The sequence below is a fragment of the Phyllopteryx taeniolatus genome, chromosome 11, assembly GCF_024500385.1.
Source record: "Phyllopteryx taeniolatus isolate TA_2022b chromosome 11, UOR_Ptae_1.2, whole genome shotgun sequence".
Classification (NCBI taxonomy): domain Eukaryota; kingdom Metazoa; phylum Chordata; class Actinopteri; order Syngnathiformes; family Syngnathidae; genus Phyllopteryx; species Phyllopteryx taeniolatus.
The window spans coordinates 1,079,136-1,103,048 of record NC_084512.1 but is presented as its reverse complement, the minus strand read 5'-3'; the positions used below and the strand labels follow the sequence as shown (position 1 = coordinate 1,103,048).

The window sequence follows — 23,913 nt, the reverse complement described above, 5'->3', positions numbered from 1 at the left end:
GGAGTTTGTAAACTGTGAACAACTCTTAATCGTTCTCCTCGCAAGTATATAAACCATCTCTTGTCTTCCTTCCTTGTTTATTGTTTATTAAATGTTCTAGGTTGTTTGAACCTGACACTATGCCCCTCAGGTAGGATGTGACCTAGAGGTGAAAGAGAAATTCTGGAAGGAGCTAGACGAAGTACTTCTGAGCATCCCGGACAGAGAGAGAGTCGTGATTGGTGCAGATTGTAATGGACATGTTGGTGAAGGTAATAGGGGTGATGGGTAAGTACGGCATCCAGGAAAGGAACTTGGAGGGACAGATGGTGGTAGACTTTGCAAAAAGGATGCAAATGGCTGTAGTGAACACTTTTTTCCAGAAGAAGCAGGAACATAGGGTGACCTACAAGAGCGGAGGTAGAAGCACGCAGGTGGATTACATCTTGTGCTGAGGAGTTTACCGACTGTAAGGTTGTGGTAGGGGAGAGTGTGGCTAGACAGCATAGGATGGTGGTGTGTAAGATGACTCTGGTGGTGGGGAGGAAGATTAGGAAGACAAAGGCAGAGGAGAGAACCATGTGGTGGAAGCTGAGACAGGACGAGTGTTGTGCAGCTTTTCGGGAAGAGGTGAGACAGGCTCTCGATGGACAGGAGGAGCTTCCAGAAGACTGGACCACTGCAGCCAAGGTGATCAGAGAGGCAGGCAGGAGAGTACTGCCAGAAGATACACCAACAAGACCAAAGTCATCCATATACTGCTCTAATATATTAGGGCATTGTGGCTGATTGCTATTTTTGAGATTTGAGTGATTTATTAGGGGATTTAGCGAAAGGTTAAAGTCACCTCCCATGATAATTGTAGAATTGGCTGACAAGTTTAGCAAGTGTGAAAAGAGCCTGTGAAAAAAGGCTGGATCATCTTTATTAGGAGCTTTTACATTGACAATTGTGTAAAGTTTGTTTAATATTGTAGCCTGTATAATTATGTATCGGCCCTCTGGATCTGCAACTGTTTATTATTATAAAAAGTAGTCTTTTATGAACTAGTATTGAGACTCGTCTTTGTCTACTGTTATAAAAGGCCGAGATAGCCTGAGTGAAATAAGAGTCAATGAGGCATTTTTCTTCTGACTTATTAAAGTGCGTTTCTTGTAATAGGAGGAGGTCTGTTTTAAGTTTAGCGATATAATCCATAAAGCGGCACGGTGATCGACTGGTCAGTGCATCTGCCTCACAGTTCTGAGGACCGGGGTTCAATCCCCGGCCCCGCCTGTGTGGAGTTTGCATGTTCTCCCCGTGCCTGCGTGGGTTTTCTTCGGGCACTCCGGTTTCCTCCCACGTCCCAAAAACATGCATGGTAGGTTGATTGACATCTCTAAATTGCCCGTAGGTGTGAATGTGAGTGTGAATGGTTGTTTGTTTGTATGTGCCCTGCGAATGGCTGGCAACCAGTTCAGGGTGTACCCCGCCTCCTGCCCGATGATAGCTGGGATAGGCTCCAGCACGCCCGCGACCCTAGTGAGGAGAAGTGGCTCAGAAAATGGATGGATGGATGGATATAATCCATAATCTTAATTCTCATTGCCTGCGATCGAATGCCCTTGACATTCCATGACACAAAAGTTAAGTGTGACATATATATGGGTGCGTGTATCGTAATTTTAAATAGATTGGGTACTATGTATTCTTTGTTGCTGTTTTTTTTGATAGTTTTCTGAAGATTTTTTGGTATTGTGTTGACAAATTATTTAGAGAGGGTGATAAAGATGCTATATCTAAGTACAGCAAAGCCAGGGTACATAGAACGTTAGCGAACAAACACTTAACATAGAAAACAAACATTAGTGACAAGGTGATAATATGGTGTGTGGTGGTTGTTTGTCGTGCACAAGAAGAGTTTTGAGCGACTTGTGTGTATAGTGTGTGTGGAAACACGCAGAACAGGAAAACAGACAGATTGGTTTGAGGATTCATGCGTGTGGCTTGATTCTGTTTTTTTCTGTTTGTCTAAACAAAAGTGGAAAGAATGAAACAAAATACAATACTCTTTTGACAATTAATAACGACAACAGGGCGGCACGGTGGCCGACTGGTTAGAGTGTCAGCCTCACAGTTCTGAGGTGTGGGGTTCAATCCCCGTCCCCGCCTGTGTGGAGTTTGCATGTTCTCCCCGTGCCTGCGTGGGTTTTCTCCGGGCACTCCGGTTTCCTCCCACATCCCAAAAACATGCATTAATTGGAGACTCTAAATTGCCCGTAGGTGTGAATGTGAGTGCGGATGGTTGTTTGTTTGTATGTGCCCTGCGATTGGCTGGCAACCAGTTCAGGGTGTACCCCGCCTCTTTCCCGATGACAGCTGGGATAGGCTCCAGCACGCCCGCGACCCTAGTGAGGAGAAGCGGCTCAGAAAATGGATGGATGGATAACGACAACAGATCAGAAGAAGTACTTATTTCGAAGAGCCAGGGCGTGACGTTGGCATCATGAAACAGTTGGCCGTCGACATATAGCTCGTTGACAACTAGACACGCTCGATTGCCTTTCTCACGGTGATTCTTCATCATTGGGTACAAGGTTTACGCATCTCATTGATTTCCTTGGGGAACTGGTCGTTCATTCCAAACGAAGTCTCTTTGAGCTCACAACTTTTTATTTCACGAGCACTTTTTGCTGAAAGTTATCACACTTTGCAATGATGGGACGTGGTCGGTTTCCTGGACGAGGGCCTCCCAATCAATGAACACGGTGAAAGGTAATCTTGTCGACTGTGTATCTTGAGCGCGGACATCATAAACTTTTAAATCTGCGCCTCTGGGTCTTCCAGAGCATTTTCTGGAATGCCCGAGAAAATGAGATTGTCGAGCACGCTTCGTGATTGAATGTTCAGCGTAGTTTCTTTCATGAGTTTATATTCCAGTCTAACAGTTTGTAGTTCCGCTTACGTTGACATCATGTTTGATTGAAGCACAGTATTATCTAATCTTAGCTCTTTGACCTGTTGTTGCGTGAACTCCAAGCTATTTCTGACTTCGGTGATCTCTTGGCGAAGTGTAATTGATGATTTCTTGTCGATTGAGAGGAGGACACTTGACTGTGTCTCTGTCGAATCAAGTAAATCCTCAGTCAAAGTGGATCCGCCTTTTTTCTCTTCAGTGGCAGCTCGACGTGGGGACTGGGATCCAATGATTTTCTGGGATCATCCATGACAGACGAGTTGGCGCTGACGTAGCTGTGCAAATCTCAAGTGCCTCTCTGCGAGTTACCACTGCTAGCGAAGCTGGTGAAAGAAAAGAGAAAAGAACGCAGTGCAGTCCACCGCTGAAAAAGGAAAAAGACTGGACAGGAAGACAGGAAAAAGATACATTTTGTCTTGTAATAACTGCTTTTCCAAGTCTATGCAAGGGGCCCTGCCATGTTTTTCGTCTTTGGAAATCACGCAATCTCTCGTGTTGGCACAGCATGCTCACCGCCGCCGCATTGTGCTTGAAATACAATCTACCTAAGGAGGTAGAATTATAAATCCATCCATCCATTTCACGGACTGCTTATCCTCACTCGGGTCGTGAGCGCGCTGGAACCTATCCCAGCTGACTCTGGGCGAGAGCCGGGGTTCATCCTACACGGGTCCCCAGCCAATTGCAGGGCACATACAAACAACCATTCGTACTTACATTCACACCTGCGGGCAATTTAGTGTCATCAATTAACCTACCATGCATGTTTTTGGGACGTGAGAGATACTCGGAGAAAACCCATATAGCCCACTCGTCTACCGTGCCCTAGAATTATACATATGTTGAGTAAATTCACTCATTTGCTTTCCACAATTCTTATTTTTAGAGTAATGATTAACTGTAAGCGGCACGGATCTGTCTCACCGTTCTGAAGAACTGGGTTCAAATCTGGCCTCGCCTGTCTGTGGAGTTTGCTTATTCCCCTCGTCCCTGTGTGGGTTTTCTCGGGGTACTTCGGTTTCCTCCCACATTCCAAAAACATGCGTGGTAGGTTAATTGAAGACAATAAATTACCCGTAGGTGGGAATAGTTCTTTGTTTATATGTGCCCTGTGATTGTCTGGTGACCAGTTCAGGGTGTATCCCACCTCTCGCCCATAGTCAGCTGGGATAGGCTCCAGCACGCCCGCGACCCTAGTGAAGATAAGCGGTACGGAAAATAGATGGACGGATGGATTAACTGTAAATTTCTAATCAGCCTAAAGGCCAAAAGTTGTGTTATTATTGTTTTTTGTTTTTTTTTAATATGATGCTGCTATTATTTATTTGGTTGTAAGCATGCCTTAAGACAACTCCAATCCTTTCTTTTGGTTATCTTGGTTGGTGTCATGTATGACTCTGAGCCCTTTAAAATTTAACCTTGAGATAGATAGATTGATAGAAGATAGATAGAACCCAATAATATAAGATGGACCAGTAAGCATTTGTGGGATAGTCCCATATTATAGTGTTTCAATGGTTTAGGATATTGGACCGTTTTTTCCAGGAAGCTCAACATATTTTCAGTTTTTTTTTTTTTTTTTACTTACTTAGATATTGGTGTTTGTGTGTGTGTGTGTGTGTTTTTTTTTTTATTTACTGAACTTCAATTTACCACCTTATAAACTGTACCTGTAACTGTCATGTCCAGCCAGGCCAGGATAATAGTAAAATACATTCCTTCAGGTAACACATACATACTGTAAATCACTAGTCAGTTGTGCTCCGGTAATTATGAGGAAACAGTCTAAGCCAAAAATGTCAGGTGAAATTTTTGTCCCAGTCCAGCCCTGCTGACACATGTCAAGATGGCACTGAAAGTATAGCCAGAGAACTCATCTTAAACTCAAGCTGCAACATAGAGTGCAATGTATTTTTTTTTAAACGAATGATGAGAAAAGCAAACAGAGACATGCACAAATAGATTATATGAATTAGAAAGCCTTTGAGCCTTTATTTGACTATTCGTAAAACTAACAATTGTGAAAAATTTTGCAAAAAGTCATCAAAACATTGGAAAACACACTGCAATAAAAACAACTTGAGTCTGATTCTGTTACTAGTGTTTCAAATCTTTGGCACAAACAAAGGATCTTTGATTAGCACACTCAATATCATTCCAGGGTGCCTCTGTAAGTAAACACAAATGAACACAAAATGTTAAGTATGGTATTGCTACATTCTTGATTAGGTTTGTAATTAATTAATATTCATTTACACCAGACAACCTGCAATAAAAGTTTACAACACCAGAAGACAATTTAAACCAACCAAATATCAAAATAACTATTCTTCATATTCAAAATTCCAAAACAAGGTTATAGATTGATATACTTTCCTCTTCACATGAAGATAATTACGAAAAAAGCATTCATACCTTGAAAGTTTATCACTGTACAGTCTTGATTTGTATTCATTCTTGGCCGGTTATTCGCCCAGTCATTGAAATCAAAGGGTGAGCCATCTGTCCATAAAAATTCTCCATCCTGAAAGACAAAGTCACTTTTTTTTGTTATAGACCAAAAATAAAAAAATCGTTTGACAATCAATGAAAAAGACATTTTAAGTGGCTCAGGAATAAAACTGATTACTTGACGGACTTTATGTCCTGCCTGTAAATACTGTATTGCATAGTTCATTTTACACTTGAAACTATGTGAGTCCCAGGATGCACATGTCTGGAAACAATGAGTCACTGCAATTTATCATCACGTAATACATACAGTTTATGTACAGTAGTCTTCCGCTATATGACGGTTGTTGCTTTGCGGTCCTGCTATATTGGAGATTTTTATGCTATACATTGCTCTTGCTCTCTCTCATTATGTTTCAGCCTGACACAGTCGCAATTTTTTTAGGACGATATATTTTCCCCAAAACTCTCACGATAAACAATATCTTTAATGTGTTTTTTATGCCACCGATGTAATGACATTATAGTGCTTAATAATTCAAGTACATCCTTTTTAAGAACAATTAATTTTCAATTCTAAAGAACATTAAACCCTGGCATTGTGATGTAGAACTATAAATAAAGTACCTGAGATAAATAAAAAATATAAATCAATCACACTCAGGCTCTTTTTGCAAAAATTGCACTTAAAGAAATATTAAACATTTGGCACATAGGTATAGAGTCATTAACCCACTAAAGAGACCCAAAAAATATCTTAAAGCCTGCCAAATTTGAATGAATTAAAAAGACACCATGTATGTAATCAAACACATTTGCGCTTTGTCACTGTTTTTAAATCAGATGCCATACATTTTAATACCACAGTTTTTTTTTTGTCTTTTTAGTCTTCTTTAGGTTGTTGTGTTATGTACTGTATAATTTTGGCTGCCTGTATAAATTCTGCTGTCTCTTGGCTGTTGAAAAAGAGATTTTATCTCGCAATAAGCTTTTACCTGGTTAAATATAGGATGAAATATAAAATAAGGCCTGCCCTTGAGCTGCTGGACTGTGATGTGATGAGACCTTTGCCTGTCAATCAAATGAAATGAAAATGGACACAAAAAGAATATGCTTCCTGCGTTCCTGCTAATTTTTGTGCGTCAGAGACGCGGGAGGCACATTAAACGAGATCCCTGTGTATGTATTGATTGTTAAGCTCTAGGTAGGGCAAAAACAGAGACACAGTAGCAGGGCAGGCAAACATAGGGCCCCCAGCTGAAAGGGGCTGCAAGAGATGCCTGATATTGAGTCATATCAATGAAAAAGTGCTGCTTCGGCCTGGTGCACACAAAAAGATAATCGGTTTGTTTTTGTCCCGATTTTGCCCTTTCTCGACCAAGGACGACAAACAGCAGAGTGAATTTGGCCGGATAATAGGGTCTGAAACGGGTCATGCAGACAATCGTAAATATTAAACATGTTCAATATTTATAATGAAAAATGTTCATGTTTGTAGAGAAAACAGACTACTCCTGAGTCTTGACCCCATGAAATGGAATGTAGCTAATCAAGAAGCGACCTAACTGAGGAACAAGGACACGGCAGTAAATAAAAACAAATGTCCTAGCCGGTGTCATATTTTGTACAATTGGGTTCCCCAGATGGCAAGAAGTATTTTTCAAAGCAAGTCAGTATTGACTCTCCCTTCAGCAACACTCAGGAAACTTCATGCAACATTTCCAGTAGTGTTTCTTCTAACAGATAAACAATGTATTAGGGTTTGAAAAATCATTATGTGTGTACAGGGCCTTAAACACTGCAATGACATCTTGTCACTGTTAGGAATCACCGCATCGGGCCCCTTACTAGCTGTTGCTGGCAAGTATCTTCTCATGGGGCACTCTCCCAGCAGACTTGCTTTACAAAAATACAACAAATTATAGCAGACATGTTACTCTGAACACGCATTGCTTTGTGCTGGTGCTTATTGAGTGTTTGAATAGAGGACCCTCCCGATCTCAATTGGCAACATGCTGAAAAGATGTGATACAACACCGTCTTTAAAGGCAAGATACCGGGGTACTATTTTAGTACCGGTACATCATGCAAACCTAAGCTCATCTGTGCATTATCGCCAATAACTGGGCTGAACTGTGGCGCAGCGGTTTGTCAGCAAAAATAAACATTTTAATAACACACTGGTGCCTTGAGATGCAAGATTAATTTGTTCCGTGACTACGCTTGTAACTGAAAACACTCATATCTCAAATAATCTTTCCCCATTGAAATAAATGGAAATGACATATCAGGCCCCTGCCCTGCGATTGGCTGGCAACCAGTTCAGGGTGTACCCCGCCTCCTGCCCGATGACAGCTGGGTTAGGCTCCAGCACGCCCGTGACCCTAGTGAGGAGAAGCGGCTCCGAAAATGGATGGATGGATGGGTATACTGGTGTTGCCAAACCGGACCCCCTCAACACTTTGGCTGTGTCTAGAAATTCTGTCCATGAAGGTAATGTACAGAATCGGTGACAAAGGGCAGCCTTGGTGTAGTCCAACCGTCACTGGAAACATGTTCTATTTACTGCTGGCAATGCGGACCAAACTCCTGGAGTATTCTCCACAGGAATCCCCGAGGAACGAACACCTTCTCCAACTCCACAAAACTTATGTAGACTGATTGGACGAACTCCCATGCATCCTCCAAGACGCTGCTGAGTGTGTAGAGCTGGTTCACTGTTCCACAGCCAAGACAAAAACCACACTGAATCTGAGATTCGACTCCCTTACGGACCTTCCTCTCCAGAAGCCCTGAATAGATCTTACCAGAAAGGCTGAGGAGTGTGATCCCCCGATAGTTAGAACACACTCTCCAGTCCCCTCTCTTAAAAAGGGGACCACTTACCAATCCAGAGGTACTGTCCCCGATGTCCATGCAATGTTGCAGAGGTGTGTCAACCAGGACAGTCCTACAACATCCAGAGCCTTTAAGAATTCCGGGCGGCTCTTCTCCACCCCTGGAGCCCTGCCACCGAGGAGCTTTTTACCAGCTCAGTGAATTCTAGCCCAGAGATAGGGAAGTTCCCAGACTCTGCTTCCTCTTGGGAAGGTGTGTTGGTAGAATTGAGGACGTCTTCAAACTATTTGGCCCACCGACTCAAAACATCTTGAGTTGAGGTCAGCAGTGCCCCTTCCCTACTAAACACAGTGTTGATGGTGCACTGCTTCCCCCTCCTGAGACGCCGGATGGTGGAAAAGAATTTCCTCAAAGCCGTCCGAAAGTCGTTCCTATGGCCTCACCGAACTCCTATTTAATGTTCAAACTGATAAACTTGATTCTTTTTAGCAAATAATCATTAACTTAGAATTTCATGGCTAGAACACGTTCCAAAAAAGCTTGGACAGGGGGCAAAAAAGACTGAGAAAGTTGAGGAATGCTCATCAAATACCTGTTTGGAACAACTAGATTGGCCTGCCTGCAGTCCAGACCTGTCTCCCATTGAAAATGTGTGGCGCATTATGAAGCGTAAAATACGACAACGGAGACCCCGGACTGTTGAACAGCTGATGCTGTATATCAAGCAAGAATGGGAAACAACAACAAGACAAAAGAGTCTCTGCTAGGATGAAGGGCAAAGTTTATAAAACAGTGGTGAGGCCAGCCATGATGTACGGATTAGAGACAGTGGCACTGAAGAGACAACAGGAAGCAGAGAAATGAAGATGTTGAGGTTCGCTCTCGGAGTGACCAGGTTGGATAAAATTAGAAATGAGCTAATCAGAGGGACAGCCAAGTTTCGATGTTTTGGAGTTAAAGTTAGAGAGAGCAGACTTCGATGGTTTGGACACAATGTCCGGCCCCGGCACCGTTTACCTGCAGCTACTGTGGGTTGAAGATGAAGGAGAGTTGGAAAGTGGGTCCTTAGGCAGAAAGAGAAGAGGAAAGCAAAGAGCCTAGAAGTGAATGTGGGGACTTTGAATGTTGGGAAAATCTCGGGAGTTGGTTGACATAAGGATTAGGAGAAGGGTTGATATATTGTGTGTCCAGGAGCCCATGTGGAAAGGCAGTAAGGCTAGAAGTTTAGGGGCAGGGTTTAAATTATTTTACAATGGTCTAGATGGAAAGAGAAATGGAGTAGGGGCTTATTTTAAAAGAAGAGTTGGCTAAGAATGTCTTGGAGTTGAAAAGAGTATCTGATCGAGTGATGATGCTTAAACTTGAAATTGAGGGTGTTATGTATAATGGGCGTCACAGTGACCGACTGGTTAGAGCGTCAGCCTCACAGTTCTGAGGACCAGGGTTCAATCCCCGGCCCCGCCTGTTTGGAGTTTGCATGTTCTCCCCGTGCTTGTGTGGGTTTTCTCCTGGCTCTCCAGTTTCCTCCCACATCCCAAAAACATGCATGAATTGGAGACTCTAAATTGCCTGTAGGTGTGAATGTGAGTGCGAATGGTTGTTTGTTTGTATGTGCCCTGTGATTGGCTGGCAACCAGTTCATGGTGTGCCCCGCCTCCTGCCCGATGATATCCGATAAAATGGATGGATGGATGGATGGATGGATGTGATTAGCGGCTATGCCCCACAGGTAGGATGTGACCTAGAGGTGAAAGAGAAATTCTGGAAGGAGCTTGATGAAGTTGTTCTGAGCATCCCAGACAGAGAGAGAGTCGTGATTGGTGCAGATTGTAATGGACATGCTGGTGAAGGAAACAGGGGTGATGACGAAGTGATGGGTAAGTACGGCATCCAGGAAAGGAATTTGGAGGGACAGTTGGTGGTAGACTTTGCAAAAAGGATGGAAAGGGCTGTAGTGTAAACCTTCTTCCAGAAGAGGCAGGAACATAGGGTGACCTACAAGAGAGGAGGTAGAAGCACGCAGGTGGATTACATCTTGTGCAGACGATTAGGTTACTGACTGTAAGGTAGTGGTAGAGGAGAGTGTGGCAAGACAGCATAGGGTGGTTGTGTGTAAAATGACTCTGGTGGCGGGGAGGAAGAATAAGAAGACAAAGGCAGAGCAGAGAACCATGTGGTGGAAGCTGAGAAAGGAAGAGTGTTGTGCGGCCTTTTGGGAAGAGCTGAGACAGGCTCTCGGTGGACAGTAGGAGCTTCCAGAAGACTGGACCACTACTGCCAAGGTGTTTAGAGAGACAGGCAGGAGAGTACTTGGTGTATCTTCTGGCAGGAAAGAGAGAAAGAGACTTGGTGGTCAAACCTGACAGTACAGGAAATCATACAAGTAAAGAGGTTATCTAAGAAGAAGTGGAACACCTAGAAGACCGAGGAGAGGCGAAAGGAATACATTGAGATGCGACGTAGGGCAAAGGCAGAGGTGGCAAAGGCCAAACAAGAGGCATATGATGACATGTATGCCAGGTTAGATTCGAAAGAAGGAGAAAAGGGTCAATACAGGTTGGCCAGACAGAGGGATAGAGATGGGAAGAATGTGCAGCAGTTAGGGTGATTAAGGATAGAGATGGAAATGTGTTGACTGGTGCCAGTAGTGTGCTGGATAGATGGAAAGAATACTTTGAGTAGTTGATCTCTGAGGAAAATGAGAGAGAAGGAAGAGTAGAAGAGGCAAGTGTGGTGGACCAGGACGTGGCAATGATTAGTAAGGGGTAAGTTGGTCCTGATGACATTCCTGTGGAGGAATGGAAGCATCTAGGAGAGGTGGCTGTGGATTTTTTGACCAGCTTGTTCAACAGAATTCTAGCGGGTGAGAAGATGCCTGAGGATGGAGGAAAAGTGTGCTGGTGCCCATTTTTAAGAACATGGGTGATGTGCAGAGCTGTGGGAACTATAGAGGAATAAACTTGATGAGCGATAAAGTTGATATATATATATATATATATATATACACATACAATGTATATACTGTATACAGCGGCTGAAATAAGTATTTAACACATCACAATTTTATCATTAAATATATTTCCAAAGGTTCTATTGACATGAGCATTTCACCAGATGTTGGGAACAACCCAAGTAATCCATAACTACAAAGAAAGTAGAAGAAATATGCGCAGAAGTTGTGTCTAAAAATGTGAAATAACACAGGGAAAAAGTATTGAACATGGCAACTGGTATTTATGTAATACTTTGTACAAAAGCCTTTGTTTCCAAAGACAGTATGGAGAAACTAGTCTCATGTATTACTCTGGTGTGATTTTAAAATCTTGAAAGTTCCATTGGCTTCTTTTATGGACGTTGAGTTTCAGTTCTTTCAATAGATTTTTGATTGGATTCAAGTCAGGTGATTGGCTGGGCCGTTTATTTTTTTTTCTTTGAAACCAATTGAGAGCTTCGTTGGCAGTATGTTTAGGATCATTATCCTGCTGAAATATACACACTTGTTACATTTTCATCATCTTTTAAATGGAGCCAATCCCATTGAAGATTTTTGTCAAGAATGTCTTGGTACATTTGCCCATTCATCCTTCCTTCAATAATATGAAGTTTACCAGTATCATTTGCTGAAAAGCAGGACCACACCATCATGTTCCCACCTCCTCACTGTTGATTTGGTGTTATTAGGGTGATGTGCAGTTCCATTTCTCTTTCAAAAGTGGTGTGCATTATGGCATCCAAACAAAAGAAATTTGCTCTCATCCGACGAGACTATATTCTCCCAGTATTTAACTGGCCTGTTCAAATGTTGTTCAGCAAACTTTGAACGAGCTTTGAGATGCTTTTTTTTCCAGCAATGGGGTCTTGTGTGATGAGCGTGAATACAGGGCACGGAGGTGGAGTACATTACTCACTGATTTCCTTATGACAACAGTACCTGCTAATTCCAGGTCATTTTGAAGCTCTCCACAGGTGGTCCTTGGCTCTTGGACAACTCTTCTGATTATTCTTTGCACTCCTCTGTCAGAAATCTTGCACCTGATCGAGGCAAATTTATGGTGGTATGATTGGCTTATGATTATGGCCCCAACCGAGCTCACTGGAATGTTTAGAAGCTTAGATATGTTCATGTAACCAATGCCATTGTTATGTTTTGCAACAATTTATTTACGGTGATCTTGAGACAGCTCCCTGCTCTTACCCATCATGAGTCGTGTCTTGACTCAAATCTTGGCAATGAGACCTTTTTGTGGGCCATCAATTTGCACTGACAAGGGACAGGATTGCTGTTTGATTATTGATAGGTGTTGTCTAGGCTTTCCATGCCTTTTTGCACCTCTCTTTTTTTATGCGTTCAGTACTTTTTCCCTGTGTCATTTCACATTTTACACACAATGTAATTTCTGATCTTATTTGTTCTACTTTCTCTGTATGTGTGGATTACTTGGGTTGTTCCCAAGATCTGATGAAATTTTCAGGTCAATAGCGCCTTTGGAAGTGTATTTAGTGAGAAAAATTGTGACATTTTAAATACTTATTCCAGCTTCTGTATATACACACAGACACACAAAATCTCAAAACTTGTCTTGCGTTTTTGTACATTATTTTTACGACGTGATTGTGTTATTCAGAGGTGGATTAGGTCACTGAAGGCCCAGGTCCCAAACTCACCGCCGGCCACTGATAAAATGTAATCTGATGTTAATCTCAATGACAAGAATAAACAAACAAAGTCTGATTGAACCAATACAACACACTAAAATATGTTTTCATATTTTTATTAAAATAAGTTGTTAACATTCACAGGACGGACAGGAAAAATTAAGTTATCACTTGGATTTAATAACTGGTTGACCCTCCTTTGGCAGCAATAACCTCAACCAAACGTTTCCTCTCGTTGCAGTTTAGACGTGCAAAGTTGACAACGAAAAGGATAAATTTTGGACCATTCCTCTTGAACAAACTGTTGCAATTCAGCAAGATTCCTGGGAAACTTGGTGGGAATTGGTCTCTTGCGGTAATGCAACGGTATTTCAATCAGGTTTACGGAGACGTGGGTTTGTGAACATGTCCCCGATGGCGCCGTAATGCTTCCTGGCTTCCATCTTCACCCGCCATACCGTGTCATGGAGTTATTGGGGAAATCAAAAGGCGGCGGGATATGCTTCTATATCAACGGAAAATGGTGTACTGAGGTCACAGAGCTCAGCACACACAGGGTCGTTCCTCCCAATCACGCCTTTCCAGGTCTCACTGTCATTGCCCACGTGAGCATTGAAGTCACCCAGCAGAATGGTGGAGTCCCCAACAGGTGAACTGTAAGCCATTCTACTCCCCTCATGTGTTCACATTGTTCATTCTCGCCGGTCTTTACATTCCGTGTCAAGCTAACACGAATGCCACACTGCCAATGGTCACTGAACAAGTAAACAAAATTGAACAAAAAAAAAAACACCCAGACTCACTCATTATTCTTGCCGCCACGACAGGCACCAACCACCTTACGGCCACAGCTCCGGTCGGCTGCCTCAGCAATGGAGGCACGGAACATGGTACAATCGGACTTGATGTAGCCCACCTCCTCCGGAACATGAGCAAAGTTCTGTCGGACCTGGGAGTTGAAACTCCTTCTGACAGGGGATTCCACCAGACGTTCCCAGCAGACCCTCACAATACGTTTGGGCCTGCCACGTCGGACCGGCATCTTCCCCCACCATCGGAACCAACTCACCACAAGGTGGTGATCAGTTGACAGCTTCGCCCCTCTCTTCACCCGAGTGTCCAACACATGCGCCCGCAAGTCCGATGACACGACCACAAAGTCGATCATCGAATTGCGACCTCGGGTGTCCTGGTGCCAAGTGCACGTGTGGACACTTATGCTTGAACATGGTGTTTGTTATGGACAATCCGTGATGAGGACAGAAGGCCAATAACAGAACACCGCTCGGGTTCTGATCGAAGGGGGGTCGTTCCTCCCAATCACGCCTTTCCAGGTCTCACTGTCATTGCCCACGTGAGCATTGAAGTCACCCAGCAGAATGGTGGAGTCCCCAACAGGAGCGCTCTCCAGCACCCCCTCCGAGGACTCCAAAAAGGGTGGGTATTCTGAACTGCTGTTTGGTGCATAGCCACAAACAACAGTCAGGAGCCGTCGCCCCACCCGAAGGCGGAGGAAGGCTACCCTCTCCTTGATCAAAATGGCTGGGTTAATTTCCAAGGTTAATTGACCAAGATATGGACCAAAGTTTCAGACTCTAGATCCTGTTCCTTTATATTGTAAATCGTTGCTGTCCGATATGATGCTGCATCGCAGGTGTTTGATAATTTAGATTTTGTTAATGTACAGCAATTAGATTGTGTTGATTTTTATTAATGAACTAAGTGTGACCATCCTAGGAATATGAATTGAATGTTTTGTGTAAACGACTGAAAAGAAAGGTATCCTGTGTGGTGAACAGTGAGTCTGATTGATTCGAGTGTCAAAAGCTTGGGACTTCCTTTATACTGAACTGATAAGTATTATTGATAAACATGCACGGTGGATGACTATCAAGGTTTAGGGCAGGCATTTTGGATTAGTGACGAGCTCATACATTTTTATAAACAGAGTGATAAAGCTTGGCAAAAAGTAGCGCCGCACAAATGATCCAATCGATCGGAAGAGGTATACACATACACATCTGAGGACAAGCTGTACAACCAAAACAATTTTCTGCCTAGTCTAGCTATTATAAGGATTGATTAATTAATGACTTCAATAACTTTACGCAATTTTGGAAAAGACAACAGCATACTGAAAAAAAATATTAATAGTACTAATCATATTACAATTGGTAACGACATACTGTATTTAAAGATCCTCACAGAGTTACTAGTACTTTCAGTCAGCACTTCTCATCTATATGTAGATCACCATCATCAGAAACGCCTCATGCCGATGATCCTCTAAATAACAATGTTTGTGGCAGCTCCTTTTCCTCCAGTAAATTGTTCAGCAGATGTTGAACAGGTATTTCATGAAATGAGCTCTGGTAGTGCCGGCTCTGATGGTTTGGAGATAAAGTTTTTGAAGATTGCTCCTCATGTTTTGTCATATCCGCTCTCTAAGCTGTTTCATTTATCCTTATCTCCATGTGAAGTACCAATTAGTTGGAAAAATGTCAAAGTTACCCCTCTACACAAAGGTGGTGATCCTCATGACCTTGAGAATTATATACCTCGATACCTCTATATCTTTATTACTAATAGCATAGCAAAGATATTTGAAAACTGTTTTTTTAACCAACTGTCACAATATATTCATGACTTCAATATACAGTAAATTATTATCTCCACCCCCATCAGGCTTTAGATGAAGGTTCTCTAAAACTACTACACTAATTAAATTTCCATATGATGTATTCACTTCTTTTGATAAGAGCATGAGTTTGGGAACAATATTTATAGACCTAACTAAAGCATTTGATACAGTCAGTCACTATCTCCTCTTTCACAAACTACATGCCCTATCCAGAGAAGCACTTCATCTGATTTAACTTGTACTTTGATCACAGACAGCAGTATGTTTCTTACCATGGCGGCCAGTCAGATTTTCTCACCACTGAGAATGGTGTACCCCAGGGGCTATTACTTTTCTTTATCTTTATCTATGATTTGTCTAAAATCTGCTTGGACTGTCATACTCTATTGTATGTAGATGACACAGTTATATACAGTATATATTACAGGCAGATTTAACTCAGTTCAAAAATAGCTTAATCAAAATAAGATGACTTACTAATAAGTCTTACAGTATGCTCTTTTCCTTAAGAATAAATTACTTACCTTTGTCGGTTACCTTCCTTGATGGCTCTCTCCTTGAGAAAGTCGAGAAATATTAATATCTGGGCTTTTGGCTTGACCCTCAACTTTCTTTTAAATTTCACATTGATTCAGTTGTGCAGAAGATAAATTGCAGTTTGAGACTACTGTGCCGTTCCATCAATTGTTTCAGCATTCAATTTCGGAAAATAATTGTCTCACAGCTATTATTTCCAATTTTAGATTATACAGATATAGTGTATCAGAACACATCAGGCTCAAATGTCTATCCTCTTAAAGTTGTCTGTAATAGTCTTACTAGATTTGTCCTAAGGTGTCCTTATATGTCACATCATTGAAGCATGTCTGAATTGGAGGAGTGGCTCAAACCCAAATAAAGGAGGCATTCTCGTTGGCTGCAATTTGTCTTAAAATGTAATTGCTTGAATTTTCCTTAAAACAATATTTTGACCCTGATAACAAAAATACAGAGATCCTTTTCTTTAATGTCCCTACACCAAGGGCTGAAATTGGACAACATGGTTTTAAATACAACCCCAATTCCAATGAAGTTGGGACATTGTCCATCCATCCATTTTCTGAGCCACTTCTCCTCACTAGGGTCGCGGGCGTGCTGGAGCCTATCCCAGCTGTCATCGGGAAAGAGGCGGGGTACACCCTGAACTGGTTGCCAGCCAATCGCAGGGCACATACAAACAAACAACCAGTCACACTCACAGTCACACCTACGGGCAATTTAGAGTCTCCAATTAATGAATGTTTTTGGGATGTGGGAGGAAACCGGAGTGCCCTGAGAAAACCCACGCAGGCACGGGGAGAACATGCAAACCCCACACAGGCGGGGCCGGGGACTGAACCCGGGTCCTCAGAACCGTGAGGCTGACGCTCTAACCAGTCGTCCACCGTGCCGCCTTGGGACATTGTGTTAAGCATAAATAAAAACATAATACAATGATTTGCAAATCTTGTTCAACCTATATTTAATAGAATACACTACAAAGACAAGATATTTAATGTTCAAACTGATAAACTTTATTGTTTTTAGCAAATAATCATTAACTTAGAATTTTATGGCTGCAACACGTTCCAAAAAAGCTGGGACAGGTGGCAAAAAAGAATGAGAAAGTTGAGGAATGCTCATCAAACACCTGGTTCGAACATCCCACAGGTGAACAGGCTAATTGGGAACAGGTGAGTGCCATGATTGTGTATAAAAGGAAATTCCCTGAATTGCTCAGTAATTCACAAGCAAAGATGGGGTGAGGTTCTTTGTGAACAAGTGCCTGGGAAAATAGTCGAACAGTTTAAGGAAAATGTTCCTCAACGGACCATTGCAAGGAATTTAGGGATTTCGTCATCTACGGCCCATAATATCATCAAAAGGTTCAGAGAATCTGGAGAAGTCACTGCATGTAAGCGGCCGAAAACCAACATTGAATGCCCGTGACCTTCGATCCCTCAGGCGGAACCGCATCAAAAACCGACATCAATGTGGAAAGTATATCACCACATGGGTTCAGGAACTCTTCAGAAAACCAATGTCAGTAAATACAGTTCGGCGCTACAGCCGTAAGTGCAACTTGAAACTCTATTATGCAAAGCAAAAGCCATTTATCAACAACACCCAGCAACACCGCCGGCTTCTCTGGGCCCGAGCTCATCTAAGATGGACCGATGCAAAGTGGCAAAGTGTTCTGTGGTCCGACGAGTCCGCATTTCAAATTGTTTTTGGAAATTGTGGACGATGTGTCCTCCGGGCCAAAGAGGAAAAGAACCATCCGGACTGTTACGGATGCAAAGTTCAAAAGCCAGCATCTGTGATGGTATAGGGCTGTGTTAGTGCCAATGGCATGGGTAACTTACACATCTGTGAAGGCACCATTAATGCTGAAAGGTACATACAGGTTTTGGAGAAACATGCTGCCATCCAAGCGACACCTTTTTCATGGACTTCTTATTTTCCTTTCGGCTTGTCCCTTTAGGGGTCGCCACAGCGCGTCATCCTTTTCCATGTGAGCCTATCTCCTGCATCCTCTTCTCGAACACCAACTGCCCTCATGTCTTCCCTCACGACATTCATCAAGCTTCTCTTTGGTCTTCCTCTAGCTCTCTTGCCTGGCAGCTCCATCCTCATCATCCTCCTACCAACATACTCACTATTTCTCCTCTGGATGTGTCCAAACCATCGAAGTCTGCTCTCTCTAAGTTTGTCTCCAAAACATTGAACCTTGACTGTCCCTCTGATGAGCTAATTTCTAAATTTATCCAACCTGGTCACTCCGAGAGCGAACCTCAACATCTTAATTTCCGCCACCTCCAACTCTGCTTCCTGTTGTCTCTTCAGTGCCACTGTCTCTAATCCGTACATCATGGCTGGCATCACCATTGTTTTATAAACTTTGCCCTTCATTTTGCAGAGACTCTTCTGTCACATAACACACCTGAGACCTTCCTCCACTCGTTCCTACCGGCTTGGACTTGTTTCTTCACTTCCTGACCACACTCACCATTGCACTGAACGGTTGACCCCAAGTATTTAAAGTCCTCCACCCTTGCTATCTCTTCTCCCTGTAGCTTTACTCTTCCCCCACGACCCCTCTCATTCATGCACATATATTCTGTCTTACTTCGGCTAATCTTAATTTCTCTGCTTTCCAGTGCATGCCTCCATCTTTCTAATTGTTCCTCCACCTGCTCCCTGCTTTCACTGCAGATCACAATGTAATCTGCAAACATCGTGGTCCACGGGGATTCCAGTCTAACCTCATCTGTCAGCCTATCCATCACCACTGCAAACAGGAAGGGGTTCAGAGCTGATCCCTGATGCAGTCCACCTCCACCTTAAATTCATCTGTCACACCTACATCACACCTCACCGCTGTTCTGCTGCCCTCGTACATGTCCTGTATTATTCTAACATACTTCTCTGCCACTCCAGACTTCCGCATGCAGTACCATAGTTCCTCTCTGGGGACGCTGTCATAAGCTTTCTCTAGATCTACAAAGACAGAATGTATCTCCTTCTGACCTTCTCTGTACTTTTCCATCAACATCCTCAAGGCAAATAATTCATCTGTGGTACACTTTCGAGGCATGAAACCATACTCTTGCTTGCAAATACTCACTTCTGTCCTGAGTCTAGCCTCCATTACTCTTTCCCATAACTTCAATGTTTGGCTCATCAACTTTATTCCTCTATAGTTCCCACAGCTCTGCACATCACCCTTGTTCTTAAAAATGGGCACCAGCAGACTTTCCCTCCATTCCTCAGGCATCTTCTCACGCGCTAGAATTCTATTGAACAAGCTGGTCAAAAACTCCACAGCCACCTCTCCTAGATGCTTCCATACCTCCACATGAATGTCATCAGGACCGACTGCCTTTCCATATTTCATCCTCTTTAATCCTTTTCTAACTTCTCCCTTAATAATCATTGCCACTTCCTGGTCCACCACACTTGCCTCTTCTCCTCTCCCTTCTGTCTCATTTTCCTCATTCATCAACTCCTCGAAGTATTCTTTCCATCGAGTAAGCACACTACTGGCACCAGTCAACATATTTCCATCTCTATCCTTAATCACCCTAACCTTCTGAACAAGTCCTCAATCCCTCTGTCTGGCCAACCTGTATAGATCCTTTTCTCCTTCTTTAGTGTCCAACCTGCCATACATGTCATCATATGCTTCTTGTTTGGCCTTTGCCACCTCTACCTTTGCCCTGTGTCGCATCTCAATGTATTCCTTTCGCCTCTCCTCTGTCCTCTCAGTGTCGCACTTCTTCTTAGCTAACCTATTTCCTTGTATGATTTCCTGTTCCACCACCAAGTCTCCTTCTCTCCTTTCCTGCCAGAAGATACACCAAGTACTCTCCTGCCTGCCTCTCTGATCACCTTGGCTGCAGCGGTCCAGTCTTCTGGAAGCTCCTCCCATCCACCGAGAGCCTGTCTCACCTCTTCCCGAAAAGCTACACTCGTCCTGTCTCAGCTTCTACCACCATCCTATGCTGTCTAGCCACACTCTCTCCTACCACAACCTTGCAGTCAGTAACCTCCTTCAGATTACATTGTCTGCACAAGATGAAATCCACCTGTGTGCTTCTACCTCCGCTCTTGTAGGTCACCCTATGTTCCTGCCTCTTCTGGAAAAAAATGTTCACTACAGCCATTTGCATCCTTTTTGCAAAGTCTACCACCATCTGTGCCTCCAAGTTCCTTTCCTGGATGCCGTACTTACCCATCACTTCTTCATCACCCCTATTTCCTTCACCAACATGTCCATTACAATCTGCACCAATCACGACTCTCTCCCTCTGTCTGGGATGCTCAGAACTACTTCGTCTAGCTCCTTCCAGAATTTCTCTTTCACCGCTAGGTCACATCCTACCTGTGGGGCATAGCCACTAATAACATTATACATAACACCCTCAGTTTCAAGTTTCAGCCTCATCACTCGATCTGATACTCTTTTCACCTCCAAGACATTCTTAGCCAACTCGTCTTTTAAAATAACCCCGACTCCATTTCTCTTCCCATCTACACCATGGTAAAATATTTAAACCCTGCCCCTAAATTTCTAGCCTTACAGCCTTTCCACCTGGTCTCCTGGACACACAATATATCAACCTTTCTCCTAATCATCAGTCAACCAACTCCCGAGATTTTCCTGTCATAGTCCCAACATTCAAAGTCCCCACATACAGTATTAGGCTCTGTCCTTTCCTCTTCTCTTTCTGCCGAAGAACCCAATTTGCAGCTCTTCTTCTTCTTCGACTTCGACCAACAGTAGCTGAATTGCCAACGCCGCCCTTCAGGTTGACGGCACCGGTGGCGGACGTTGTTAACCAGGGCCACGACCGATCCGGTATGGAATTCTTTCGATGAACTCTCATATTTGTTTGGCAAAGTTTGAAGCCGGATGCCCTTCCTGACGCAACCCTCTGCATTTATCCGGCATACAGTTTGCACTGGCTTGTGCCCCCCATAGGGCTGCATTTGCCCCCCATAGGGCTGCATTGGCATCTTTTTCATGGACGCCCCTGCTTATTTCAGCAAGACAATGCCAAACCACATTCTGGACATGTTACAACAGCGTGGCTTCGTAGTAAAAGAGTGCAGGTACTAGACTGGCCTACCTGCAGTCCAGACCTGTCTCCCATTGAAAATGTGTGCCGCATCTTTAGTCATGTTATATGAATGTCACGGCATGTGCATGTATGACCTATGGTTATATATTTCTGTTGTAACTCATGCATGCAGTTCTGTTTTAGATGGGCATATATTCTGGTAGTTTACGTCTGACTGGTAGGGAGGGCTGCGTGACTAGTATAGGGAGAGGTTTGGTTGTGTGAATCTTTGCGTTATATTGTTGTTTAAAATGTATTTATTGTATTTCTGTGTTAGACCCCTTCTAAAATGAGAATCTCACGGGGTGACTTTATAATAATAAAATTTATGTAAAAGTCTCCATTAAACAACAAAAACATATTTTACCTTGACCCGGTCATGGAGTCCAATCCAAGAACGCCTAAAAGATCCAGCCCCTGCCAGAATCAGGTGGCGAACTACTTCATTTTCCAGATTATTGTGGATTGAAACCAGGTTTCCACCAAGAATGTTGCAAACAGTCTAATGGGATGAAAACAGTAGTAACAAAGTAAATCACAAAATAAACAGGATTTATCCCCCCCACACCTCTCCTTAAAAAAAGAGTTGGATTATAAATTTTCATTTAATGCGCACAAGACTACTAATGTGTGGTGTGTCACCAAATAATGTACCTCAGCAAGAGCAAAAGTTAATTTCTCATTTTGAAAGATTATACAGCGGTTGTCCAACTGAGTCCAGCGTGGAGGGCAATACTGATCTGCAACATATTTTGTAGAACAGAGAAATTGAAGACAGCAGATGTCTGATTAGGAGTTTGTGCCTTACAGCAAGAAGGTTCTGAGTTTGAATTTCGACTGTGGTCTTTCTGTGTGTAGTTTTGTTCTGCATGTTCTCTCTGTGGCCATGTGGTTTTCTCTGGGTACTCTGGCTTCCTCCATAAAAATGTATAGTATATGGTACCTGTATGCATTTTACACACTGGTGTTACATACTGGACTGTCTCAAGGGTGTCATGCCACAGCCGGCACCCAGGATTCGCTTTTGTTGTGGTAGACCACAGCTTTCATCGATCTTGTGCCAAGCGCCAGTTCTTTTGCTTCAATGATGCGTGCATCTGTGCTGTCTTTCAGACTGACCCTTTTTTTATCTTAATTACAGACTCATAATTGTCTATCAGTGTGAATGTGAGCATGAATGTCTGTCTCTTAAAGTCAGCCATGTGATTGACTGATTATCGGTTCAGAGTGAGTCCCGCTTCTTGCACCATGTCTCACAATTCTGAAACATAAATTAAAAAGTGTAGTGGTATAGAAAATAGTTACTAACCTGTCTTTAAAGCAAAAGCCCACTATGAGAAAGGGAAGGGGAAACGCTGTATAAATCAAATTATACTGTAAATTGTTTATCATGTTAATTTAGAAAACACAACAGCTAATATAGGGTAGAATATGAATAGAAATAATTCAAATCGTCATTGCTCATATACTGTAGCACTGACTTAGTAGATTTTTTTATTTTAAGTACATTTCTGCCCAAATCAGCAAGTGGTCTATATATAACATCCTTTTACTTACAGTTCCAGTCAACAGTCCACTGATACCACACAAGAGCAACAACAAGTGAGGACCAAAAGCCATCTGTGGAATGAGAACAAAATACATATTACAATAATGGCTGCACGGGTTTGGATTCACAATTAACAAATAACAATTATTGATCAACTGAATTTAGAAAATTCAAGATTTAGTATATATAAAAACATAAAAGTTGATGTGACGTGAAATCTTACCTTTGCTGTTGTGATGCCTGATGCTTGGCGAATTAACTGAGGACAGAAAAGAGCAGCCTTTAAACATGTCAGCACTTGACTGATGTCCTGTCAATCTTAATTGTATTTGTCTCAGCCTCAAATGAGCTAATAATTACCACCTGGCTCTTGACACATGATGAAAAACATCAGGCAGCGACGTCGTTATAACAAAGGCGTGCCTAAAGGAATTCATGGCTCATTTCTTTGTTTTGTTTGTATAACGAACTAGCACACTTTTGATACACACATGCTAATGATAGGTTAATTTGTCAAAACTTCAATATCAAACACTAAACAGTTGTCATGGGTTTGTGTTCAGGTTTTTGTCTTCCCCCTGTTTCATACACACCTGCTCGTGAGAGCATCTTCACCACCTGTGCCTCGTTCACCCTAATTACACCTTGCATTTAACCTCGTGTCTCATTATTTCTCGTCGCCAGTTCGTTGTACCTTGTCGTCGCATTCCAGCATTCCTTGTTTCCACGTCACCGATTCATAGTCAGCCAAGACCCTGTTCCGATTATCGACCTCGCCTTTTTGCCTCATGTTTTTGGATACTGTTGCCTTTTTTGGATTGCCTGCCTGTGTACCGACCTCTGCCCGTATATTAAACCTCTCTTTTTTGAAACTGTCCATTTGTTTTGGAGTCGTGCATTTTTGGGTCCTGTCCTCTGTTCCGTTCATGACAGAAAGAACTGGCCATAACATGGACCCAGCAGACTCAGACCCGGTGCGCAAAGCCCTTCAAGTGCAGGGTCAACGCCTCTCTAAGCAGGATGAGCAGCTTGCTGCCCTCCACCTTCAACTAGAGGGACTATCAGAACATCAGGACAATATGATGAGACAGGTGGCCTCAAAGCTTGAAATTCTTATGAAAACGATTCAAAAGAAAGAACTAGTTGGCACAACACCGGATACCGCCACGGTACCAACATTTCCATGTGAAGCAGTCATCAT

The 23,913-nt window shown here is 42.9% G+C and overlaps 1 protein-coding gene across 1 annotated transcript; it reads right to left on the bottom strand.

The window, feature by feature from the left end:
- Positions 1–4,985: 4,985 nt before the first annotated feature.
- On the bottom strand, positions 4,986–23,009 carry LOC133485361 (galactose-specific lectin nattectin-like). Its single transcript, XM_061788925.1, has 7 exons — positions 22,936–23,009; positions 22,721–22,783; positions 22,473–22,494; positions 21,818–21,903; positions 21,531–21,665; positions 5,351–5,459; positions 4,986–5,103 (listed from the first exon to the last, which is right to left on the bottom strand). Exons 2-7 carry the CDS (start codon positions 22,781–22,783, stop codon positions 5,033–5,035), a joined length of 486 nt encoding a protein of 161 aa, XP_061644909.1. The 5' UTR covers positions 22,936–23,009; the 3' UTR covers positions 4,986–5,032.
- Positions 23,010–23,913: the final 904 nt, after the last annotated feature.